This window comes from Danio rerio, chromosome 4, assembly GCF_049306965.1.
Source record: "Danio rerio strain Tuebingen ecotype United States chromosome 4, GRCz12tu, whole genome shotgun sequence".
NCBI classification, from domain to species: domain Eukaryota; kingdom Metazoa; phylum Chordata; class Actinopteri; order Cypriniformes; family Danionidae; genus Danio; species Danio rerio.
Genome location: NC_133179.1, coordinates 25,903,238 through 25,915,274, shown reverse-complemented (window position 1 = coordinate 25,915,274; position 12,037 = coordinate 25,903,238). Strand labels below are relative to the sequence as shown.

Below are 12,037 nucleotides of genomic sequence, written 5' to 3'. Positions count from 1 at the left end.
AGTGGTCAGAAATAGTGAACAAAAATGATTGTAGCACAAAGAAAGATTACAGCTAAAAAAAACTTCCTTCGGCTGAAAGTGTCTCACTTCAGTTATTGTCTGGTTAACCTTCTGTCTCTTTAGAATGGTTTAATATCTTACAAACTTAGTGAAAACTTGAAAGGTAACCCTTAAATGGGCGCTCTATGAAAAAATGACCAATTGCTAGGCCCACGCGGAATCTGCGCATGCAGAATTCCGCAGATTTACCGCAAATCTTCGCAGATTTTTAGCCCATCATTAATTCTGTTTATTTACTTGAGTAAATCTAAGTTTATTCAGTTTTTAAGTTAATTATAGTAATATTATTGACTAATACGAAAATGTTCATCTGATTTATGTACAGTGCACTTTGTAAAGTAATATTTTCTATCTTTTAGTAGATATATTATATGAGAGACTTGCTTTGTTTACAAAAATAAAGTGGATCTAATTGGATTTGCATTTTAAACATTAAATAAAAGTTAAAAAGATATTATTTTTTTATTTCACATATTAATGTTTTATTTATGATACTCCCAAAATAATTCCGCAGAAATCCGCAGATTCAAAGGCACTTGAAAAATGTGGAAAAATATTCAAATAAGTCAATAAATAATTACTATTTATTAGAAAATAATAATTTTCCAAATTTTTTGAGTTCCTTGGACCTACTTTGCTGTTTAACAGATTTAAATGATTTCAAGTGAAATCTGAGTGCTCTCTAATCCTCTATAGATAGCAAGGTTCCCAAATCCCAACTCATTTAAAGTTTAGAAAAATTACACATAAATGTTCATCACATAAACACACCCTATGCTGCCTCTGAGGAGATGTAACAATGTTGTAATTTTTGTTTTACACACAAACAAAAGTATTCCTGTAGCTTGATAATATGGTATTTTTCTGAATGAGTCAGGACTATTGCTGTCTGTGGAGGACGAAAGAGCTCTCAGATGTCATCTATATCTTTTAGAGTGTATAGCTTTAACATGACATTACCTGTCTGTTTTCTGTTTGACAGATATTTGCTGAACTTCTTGTTGGATGCCACATTGGGAATGCTTGTGATCTGGGTGGGAGTGAAAGTTGTTTCCAAAATAGTGGAACATAAACAGATAACACTGCTAATGTTCGGAGAATATGGTGAGTAAAAGTGATAAACTCCATTGTTAATGATTGAATAGATAAAAAAAAAAAGAAAAGAAAGGAGCTTAGGTAAAAGTTGAATGATTCTGTTATGTTGACCAGAAAAAAACAAGAACCAAAACAAAAGAAATCGATTTATCCGTTTATCACATTTCGCCACCAGAGGGCGCTGCTTAATAGATTTTGCAAATGTGCTTAGATGTAGTTTCCCCGTACTTTCTGAGGGATTCCCTTGGTAAAACACCATAGCAAAACAAAATTGCACACACATTTACACAAAGCAGATGGACAACGCCCACCGTTTCAGATTTTTTTGGCCAAGTAATTGTTCTTGACTACTTTTCTGCTTAGGTCAGTTTTTGAATCCTTGTTTTGACTGTATGACATGTTTAATATACCAGAAAAGTTTGGGAGCTGAACATTTAAAAACGTTCAAATAGAAAAATAAACAATTTGATGATATGCTAAAATATCAGCACATTTGCTATTTCCTCTTAGTAATCATTATTTAAATGATTTTAAAAATACGTCTTTGTACAGGGAGGAATAAGATTGCTAGGCTACATAAACTAATACATTTGTTTGTTAAATATCAGTAAATATTTAAATTAATAATTATCATAAAAATGGGTAAATAATGAATTGTTAGTTTGTTTATTTTATTTACTGACGTGTTATTACACCTTGTTTGTTTGTAAAATAATTATATTCACATAATAATAATTTGTAATTACATTTCTTAATTTGTTTATTTATGCAAGGTTTTTTGACATGTTTTGTGTTTTGTTTATTTAATGAAAGTTCTATTATTTTTTTTAAATAAATGTATTAATATATTGACATTTTAGTTATTTATAAAGGCATATTTACTAATTGACAAATTTCGTAGTTTATTTACATATATTAATATATATATATATATATATATATATATATATATATATATATATATATATATATATATATATATATATATATATATATATATATATATATATATATATTGATGCTTTAAAATAAAGATAATGATCATGTAAATAATTGTGATTATGGTCTAGAATCTCAAAGACATAACAGTTGTTATGTTTTACCTTGATGTAGTGCTCTTTTCTATTAATATTTGTTCATTAAATTTTGTTTGTATCTCTTTTTTTGTTAGTTGTTTATTTGTGTTTGTGGTACTGATCCATTTAGAACAGCACTGCAATATCAATAGTCTCGAATTTTTTGACACAAAATGTAAATAAATGGTTATTAATTCTATTCTAGGTGATCCTCCTCGAGTCTTGGCATGGGTGGCTCAGTGTTCAGTGTATTTACTCATCGTTGCTCTGGAGAAAAGTGTGGTCTCTCTGGTGCTGCTCATTCCTGGATGGACCAATGTAAGATAAACATTCACACACTCACACTTTCTGTTATTGTGACAGACTCACCACAACACTGGCCTAATTTTCTTTAACAATATTTAATAAAACTAGCTAAAGAAACACTGAACTACAGTCAGCAAGTATATCTGTACCCACTGTGAATGATATGTAACAGCTTGCTTGTGTTAAAAATATGTCAAGTGGTTGTACTTTTTCTAATTACACTACTACTAATAATACTAATTATAAAAATGATTACAATTTTCCTAAAAAATGTAATTACATTCCATCTTTTTATTATTAAATGAGCAAATTACATGCCTATAAACACAATACTATTTGAAATGCATTCTAGTATGGAAGATGGGATGGAAAGATGATGAAAAAGCATGATTTTCATAATAGAAATTTTTGATTTTAATTAATGTGCTCAATATTTATTTGTCTATTTAATGCAATTTTAGTCTTGTTTTATTTATAGCTTGAAAAAAAGCTATGCATGTACTGGTGTGTAACAGTGTATTTGTACTAAAATTGTAGTACCTGTCTTTTAGTTCGAAACAAATACAGTTATGTTTTTAATCACTGTACACATGAAACATGTTTTTTAGTTGCAGTAACTCTTCCCATACCTGTGGCTTAGGCAGAGATGGGTAACCTGAAAATAAAGTAGCAGAGCAATGTCTAGCCTGTAAGAATCTAAAAAATGGGATTCTGACAACTCCATTTCAGAGGAAAGTTGTGTATAGTTACAAAAAAGACCATTTCTATACAGGCCCAGAAATTTTTTTAAACCTTGCATACCATTGCTTAAAAACAGGATCCGTAAGGAATAGGGAAAACATGATTTCCCAGTAGGGACATTAATGTTGAAGCAGAGGTCAAATTAAATTGTCTTCTGAATTGGCACCAGATCCGAACTGAAGCAACAACTACTGGATTATGTGTTCGGGAAGAGGAGGAGACATTGAAAGATAGGGGAAAAGTACAGGAAGCCAACAGTGAAGTAGATGCACATGAGTCGGCTTTCAATCTGCACCAAGTGCAGTTGGTGAACTAGACCAGAATGTTTATTTATGAATATTTACTGACCAGTAATAAAACATAAAATTTGGTATATGAAACATGTTTTTTATTAAAACATTTACGTTTATATTGATACTAATAAATGTATATTTATTTTTATGGCTTGATGCTCATTTTTACTTTCCAATATTAATGTTTTAGTCTCTGCTTGATTTTTTTTTTGTATCAAGCGTCACTTGATTTTAGCACATCTAATCTTAAAAAATGGCATCATTGAAATAATGGTGTCATTTGTTACTTTGGGCTAGCATTTACTCAAATTTGAGTTATTTTATCCAGTCTAAATGAAAATATGTCCCTCAGTCTACATTTTTGCAAAACATAAAATTTAGATTAGATTAGATTCAACTTTATTTTTATTACACATGTACAAGTACAATGCAACGAAATGCAGTTTAGGTCTAACCAGCAGTGCAATAGCAGCAAGTGTAGGATACAGGTATAAGTTATAAAGTGCAGTTATAAAAAAAACTATGCTGATATTTACAGATGGATGTACTATGAACATTATATACAGGTTGTATTGGCTATGAACAGAGATTAACAATAAATTAATATATGTACAGGTTGCTGGTAATAATCAGTAGTGTGCAGATAAATAAACATGATTAAAAATGTAAATGTGCAATGGGGGTGTACATATATACAGATGTTCATGTGCAGTGGGTATGTACAGTTCAAATAAGTAAATCAATGCAATGAGATGCAGTGCAAAATACGTTGCTTCAGGTCCATTTTGTTGCATGTTTCAAACGACAAATCCACTAGAGGGCGCTGTGTACATTTTAGCAAATTTGAAATACTTACAATACAATTTGTAGTGCAATTCAGATACACAGCCATCTTGTACACATCCAAGAGAGGGTGGGGCTTTTAATACAGATCACCCAGCAAATCACTGACCAAAACCCAACCGATAGTGTTTTAATAAGTAAACTTAAGAGAAAGTACACAGGTTTTCCGTTGATTTTACATTGCCTTTATCTCTTTTGTGAAGCAGTGCTTCACTGGGCTCAAATCCAAACACTCTGCATCACAAGTACAACATTGTATAAACTGACCATGCCAGAAAAGTCGTCCATGTATATAGAAATGTGAAGCAAATAAATAGGATTACACATTATAGACATCATTAAGTAGTTTTGTAAGTTTTATTTGCTGTTGTGCAAAGAAATGCATGAAAATGATATGTTATTCATCAATAACATGTCCCTTTAAATATCATGTATATCATGTGTGAAAAGGAACAAAATGTCATAATGCCTCCTATTGTTCATTTTACCTAGAATCTGCAGTCAAATGTATGCTGTTGTGGTTTTAAAAAACCACATATTTCCAGTGAGCCTTGTGTTAATAAATCCATTCCATCCTTCTTCACTGCACGTTATAGCACAATGTAAACATAAATCAATATCTCACCTTACATGTACTTGCTTAATCCATGTTAAATCTACTATTTAACTGTGGTATTTATGTTTTAATTGATATAGCTTTAAAAAGCAACATTGTTTGGGCTATGTTTTTAATTGTAGCCTTTAATAATATAGTAATGTGCAATTAGTAGTTTGCGGCGTTAGGTGAAATTAAGAAAATTCTTCTCCTTAAGAAAATTGTTACTATAGTTACAAATCAAATCAAATGCAAACTAATTACAATTACGATAATCACATTATAAGACCCAGTTAGACTTACCTCCTGTAGTTTTTTATTTTATTTCAGAACAAAGAGATAGATAAAAAAAAATATCCAATTGTTTATTATTATATTATCATTATTTAAGAGATAGATGTCTGTAAGGCTTGATGGCTGTTTTTTGTGTGTTGTAGTTGGAGGAGGTGGTGCTGGATTACATCCCAAACCCACAGCTGGAGCTGGCCATCGTCATGCTTATCGTGCCTTTCATAGTCAACGTGAGTCATGCTTAAAACATGCATAACGTCTATCTATCTATCTATCTATCTATCTATCTATCTATCTATCTATCTATCTATCTGTCTGTCTGTCTGTCTGTCTGTCTGTCTGTCTGTCTGTCTGTCTGTCTGTCTGTCTGTCTGTCTGTCTGTCTGTCTGTCTGTCTGTCTGTCATCTATCTATCTATCTATCTATCTATCTATCTATCTATCTATCTATCTATCTATCTATCTATCTATCTATCTATCTATCTATCTATCTATCTATCCATCCATCCATCCATCCATCCATCCATCCATCCATCCATCCATCCATCCATCCATCCATCCATCCATCCATCCATCCATCCATCCATCCATCCATCCATCCATCCATCCATCCATCCATCCATCCATCCATCCATCCATCCATCCATCCATCCATCCATCCATCCATCCATCCATCCATCCATCCATCCATCCATCCATCCATCCATCCATCCATCCATCCATCCATCCATCCATCCATCCATCCATCCATCCATCCATCCTGTAAGTATGTGGAAGTAATATAATGCCTTATGTTTGTGTTTCAGTCTATAATGTTCTGGGTGGTGGACAGTTTAACAATGCGCAAATATAAGAAGATGACGTCTCTGGAAGGCTCACGCGACTCTCCGAAACAAGTAGACGCTTTGCCAGATGAGAGCAATGATGAAGCTGAGGTGAGAATATTCATCAGATGCATAAAAGAATACTTGTTTTAGAAAATAATCTATGTAATATTCACAATCTGAATCAAATGGCAAATAATATGGTGCACCACACACAATCCAATAGTAATTTAGGGTGAAATGTAAGCAAAGCAATACTTTAACTATAATAACTGTAATAACTGTAGTGTTTCCAGCAAACTGTTTTTATGTGCATTTTGGAATATTGCACATAAAAAAGGCTTAATGGATATGCTGAGATGTGCATATTTTAAAAAAATGTGCATAATGTCTCCTACGCTGCCTTTAAGTTAACAAATGCAAATGTTTGGTCATATTTTACTAATAAATCACCTCTTGTAGGATTTTCTTTCATCAAATCATCATGTGGGAACCCCATGAGTTTCTATTTTCTGGGTTTAGCAAATCCTTGTTCAGATCCAGGAAAGAATGAGTCAGAAAAAATTCCTAAATCTGATCCTAATGACCCTGTTCCACAATTCTGTCCCTTTGGACGTTTTACCCCTGTTTAGTTTAATTCAATGGTTCTCAAATGGTTAGTTTTAAGTCACACTGAGGAGAAAAAAAATCAATGCTAAAAAGCTAAATGCAAAGAATAATTATAAAATTATTAAAATATATATAATAATATTCAAATATTTATAGTAGTATAGTATAGTGTATTATGTACTGTCCGAATAGCTTAATAAATGAGTTTACTTACTGAAAATTACTCAATAGCATATACCGTGTTAATGACCTCGAGAACCATGTTTTTCATTTAAATATACAGTATTTGCATAATAAGTCAAACATAATATGACCTTATCTAAAAAATGCTATCCTTAAAAAATGCAAAACAAAAGGAAATGTGAAAGAAAGTACTTTAAATGAAGTATTATAGATTAAATATTACGAACCAATATTGATCAGGACCAAAACATGTTTGCTGTCAAAAGCATGAGTTTATTGACTTTTAACCACAAGTTAATGTATCATAAAAGTTTAGAACCACTTCAAATTATGTAAATCAAATGTGTGTGTGTGTGTGTGTGTGTGTGTGTGTGTGTGTGTGTGTGTGTGTGTGTGCGCGTTCGTGCGTTCGTGCGTGGGTGCAAGCAAGCGTTTGAGTGTGTGTGTGTGTGTGTGTGTGTGTGTGTGTGTGTGTGTGTGTGTGTGTGTGTGTGTGTGTGTGTGTGTGTGTGTTTGAGTGTGTGTGTGTGTGTGTGTGTGTGTGTGTGTGTGTGTGCGCACGCGTATATACAGGGCTTAATTTGTGCCAGAACTCTCCGGATCTGGCACCTCATTTTACCGATCCCCCTCCTCAACCGCCCTCATCCCCTGTCTGCTTTTCACGTTTTTCCGCGACACCCCCGCCCGTTCACTATTGTCCGACGACACCCCTTTACAGTCCACCCCCCAAATCAACTCTAACCCAGGATTCAGGATTTTAATTTAGTGTGTTACCAATTGTTATCCAGGTGACTATGGTCCTAGCTGCCTTGACGTTATTGACAAGATCCTCTTGTGTAGTTCTGGGCAGTTTCCTCACTGTTTTCATAATCAGTGAAACTCCTCAAGGTGAGATCTTGCATGGAGCACCTGACTGAGGGAGATTGACAGTTGTTTTGTGTTTCGTTCCTTTGTGAATAATTGCACCAACTGTTGTCAACTTCTCACCAAGCTGTTTGACAATAATCTTGTTGTCCATTCCAGCCTTGTACAGGTCTGCATTTGTGTCTCTGAAATCCTTGGTCACCTCTTTGGTCTTGGCCATGGTGGAGAGCTTGAAATCTGATTGATTTATTGCTTTTGTGAACAGCTGTCTTTTATACAGGTAAGAAAACTGAGATTTTTACCAGTATAAAAGACACCTGGTAGTCAGAAAACCTGCTTATTAATAGGGGATCAAATACGCATGTCACTCATTAAAATAAAAATCAGTCTATAACTTTTTTTTTTAATGTATTTTTTTGGATTGTTTTGTTGCTATTCTGTCTCTCACAGTTAAAATAAACCTATAATTACAATTATAAGATGTCTATAAGATGTATTATCTTTTTTGTTAGTGGGAAAACACACAAAATCAGGCGTGTTTAAATTAGTTTGGCTTGATTCTTGCATGTAATATTAAGCATGAAATCTACCAGCTGAAATCAATGTTTTCATTCTGAGATTCTATATGAATAGTTTAATTGTGTATTTGTGTCTTGTATTCATCTTTTTGAATGGTGGGATTGTGCTGTGTGAATGTGATTACTGGACAGATTTTTTCCCATTTATTTCTTATATTCGTCATTCGACCAAAGACTTTTCCAAAGGCCACTGACTTCTAGTGTCAATTGGTGTCAACATGTTGACCAATAGGAGGTCTTTCCCATCTTTTTTCTTTGATTTTCTCCTCTCCGCTTTTATTTTTTGCTCATCCCTCTTTCCTTCACTCCTCCAGTTTTGGTAGTGTGCCAACTACTCACAAATCATCCGTTTGTTCAGCGGGAGGAGTGACATTTAGAACATGTTTCCATAAGCTCATGCTGTGGAAAAGTGTGTTTTATGAGTGCCAGTATGAAGGAGGACATCAGAATTACAGAAGCATATAGTTTATGAACACTAGATTTTTTTTTCCAGAAATTAGGTAATGTTTATTATTCAAAAAATCATGTTAGTGTTGAAAACTAGGCATTAAAAAACACAATCCTCGTTTTGGACATCATTAGTCTCTCACTCTGCTCTGCTTTGATCTGAGACAGCTTCAGGGTCTTCCAAAGTTCACTGACTTTAGTCAGTTTTCTTAGCCAGAACTTTGTCACCAAGGAGTTTCATTCAGGTTTAGATCAGGGCTTTGGCCCTTCCATTATTTCAATATTTTCAGCTTCAAGAATCTGCTTCACCGGTTTTGCTGTGTTCAGGGTTTAATGTGCTGCATGTACATTTTTGGCTGATTGATTAATGGAAGAATGGAAGAAACCACAAGTTGCCGAAGGAGCTTCTTATAAATGTTTTACATTCACTCTTTTGTGTAGCTGTCAAAGAGATGCTTCACATCCACCTTTACTGTCTTCTGCACACACTTTAGGTTCAGTCTTTCCACAGTTTGATTGTGAACACAATATTTCTCATCAGACTTTGAGATTCCATCACTAAGCTTAAATTTGGACTGGTTGTCTGTCCACAGTTCTCTCCTTAGCGAAAGTTAAAATAGTGTTTTCATTGTTGTTGGGTCAGCTTACTTTCGACATTGAAACACTATGTTAAGAATCAGCACCATATTAGAGCTCTATACATTGACTTTACAAGATTAAAACACAGGGTTTCACACTCAACACTAACTTCTCCGCTGAAGTGATATTCTTGTTGTTGCCTAATCTTGCCTAAGGGCTCAAGGTTGGTGTCTATAGTTTTCATAATCATCTCCATCATGTGTCAAACACTTTCACCATGGCAAGGCTTAACTCATCATCACCACTAATTTTGCCGTCACAATGTTTAGGTCATGGATTGGCAACCTCTTAATCTCTATTGTGGCTCTTTTATTTGGGGGGAGAAGGGCCAAAATTTAGGTTTAGGTGAATCCTCTGACAAGGTTGGGGTAGAGTTTCTCGGCACTATTACCAAAAAAGATTGTTGCCAAATCACAACCAAAACCATGGGGTTGTGTTGAATAATGTCGAGTAATTAGCTGATTAGTATGGGAGCTACTGAAAACCAATGTAACTTCTTTGTCTGCCATCTTAGGCAATTGATTAACCGTTGAAATTCTCTGCATTATTATTTTCTCTCATTTGTTTTTAAGGACCACCATTCTTTTTGGGGAACATGAATGATTTAATGACAATGTAAAGATGCAGTATTTTAGAAGTCACAGTTTTGGAGCGACCACTTTTTCTTGCTATTGCTGAAAGAATGTAACTTTGATCAGAAAAACCTGCTTAGAAAATCTGCTTAGAACTTAAGAAGTAATGATGTTGTTCTCTAATTTTAATTTCCACCGTATAAAAGTAGCCTAATTCAGCTGACCACTTATTGTTTTATGTCACTTTAATTTTTTCCAAACACATGAATGGGAAAAGGATCAAGTGTAAGATCTGTTCAGGCTTTTTCGATTGACCTCATACTATGTTTGTGTGTTTGTGTAGGTGCTGCTAAAGAAAGATGATGAAGCAGCGGTGTGTTCTGAAGAGGAAGATCACGTCACAACAGAAGAAGCCTTAATACGAGTCAGCATGGAGGTTTAACACACTTTTGGAAGTATAGTTTACTTCTAAATCGCTAAAGCCAGTGAGCTGCTTTGTTTTACTCCCTATATAGGCAACTACCTTCGAAGGCGGCTTCCTGATTAGGAAAGAATGGATTTGGACCTTTAATTAGGTGGAATCTCAACGCAACCACACAAATAGACCTATTTATGAAACAGGACTCCAGTTGTTTGTTGTTAGCATGATGCTAAGCTAACAACACAATGGCAAAATACTAATACTATGTTCCAGACAGCTCGAAACTTCCGTCTCCTACGTGAAAAGTCTGGAATGCCAATCTCAGTGGGACATCTGACATGTTAGCTCAGTGTGAAATGTTACTTTAATATATTTTGCTGCGGAAATTGTATGGACGTGCAATATATGTTATGTGGGTTATAAGTGTGGTTTGTATCAATGTTTCACTTCGAATTAGCATTGCTATAAACATTTTGGGAAAAATTTAATGTTTAAAGTTTAATTCTTGAATTTGCCAAATGATTTAGTTAAGTCATGGCGCCATCTTGTGGTGTGAGTGGGACACACTGTAGTCGAATATTCGAATAATTGTAATATTTTTACTTGCGACTTTATATTAAACGCAACATAAGAATAAAAGTATCATAGTACTTTTTAGTAGTCTTTGTGTTGGACGCGTGCCTATGATGAACAAATAATGGTCCAGTTTATTTTTTGTACATCACACCAAACGTACAAAGAACATATTCTTTTAAATATGTTATTTATGGGAGCTTGTTTCTGCCTCTGATTAAAAAGTCAAAAAAGTAATTTGCATCATTTCTCCTGTAATTACACACTCAGATCTCGCAATTCTTATGGGTTTGTATATTATATCAGCTTGCAGTCCTGACCTTTTTCTTAAAGTTGGAATGAAAAAAATGTTTTGGATAGAATTGCTTGAAATTAATTACATTTCTCGTAATTGTGCGTCAAAATCAGAGACGTGAATTAACAATTGTCAGAAATATATTATATTCATTTAGACTTTTATATGTCACAATTTAGACTTTTCTCCCCAGCAATAGACTTGCAATTCTAATTTTTCTTTGAGAACTTTGTAGAATAGAAGTTGTTTGTAAAGAAACCAGAATTGCATTTTATAAATATGCAAAAGAGAATTTAGAAGTCAATTCTGGCTTTATAACTCTGTTTTTCTTACTTTTCTTTAAGAATTAAACTTTGTAAAAGATTAAGTTTAAATTTCAAAATTGTTATGAGTTAAGAAGTCAGAATTGAAGATTCATAAACTATTTTGAGATCACCTTTTTTCAGTTAGAGCAATGTGCTTCTATAGTTCTCTGCCATCATAATGTTCTGAAAATTTACTAAAAGAAATATTTTTGTTGTTGGTTTTATTTTATTTGTTGTTCTTTGTTTGTTTGTTTGTTTGTTTGTTTGTTTGTTTGTTTGTTTGTTTGGTAAATCCGAGTTATATTTTTGTTACATATTCTGAACATTCTAAGAACAATGTTCAGTGAGGAAATCCTGTCTAGTTTGGCAGCTTAGTAGATTTAGGATCTGATTTAACATTTGAAACAAATGCAATTTGAAATTCCATA

At 33.6% G+C, this 12,037-nt stretch overlaps 1 protein-coding gene across 10 annotated transcripts in view; it reads left to right on the top strand.

Annotated features, from left to right (window-relative positions):
- The window catches only part of tmem110l (transmembrane protein 110, like), a 220,690-nt gene extending 209,444 nt beyond the window's left edge, over positions 1-11,246 (top strand). For 9 of the 10 annotated variants that reach the window (XM_073945732.1, XM_073945735.1, XM_073945734.1 and 6 more), the window contains 6 exons: positions 1,043-1,164; positions 2,437-2,549; positions 5,447-5,530; positions 6,106-6,234; positions 10,359-10,439; positions 10,531-11,246. In XM_073945732.1, coding sequence (XP_073801833.1) covers positions 1,043-1,164; positions 2,437-2,549; positions 5,447-5,530; positions 6,106-6,234; positions 10,359-10,439; positions 10,531-10,590 — 589 coding nt within the window. In that variant the 3' untranslated portion in view covers positions 10,591-11,246. 10 annotated transcript variants of the gene reach the window in all.
- The last annotated feature ends 791 nt before the right edge of the window (positions 11,247-12,037 follow it).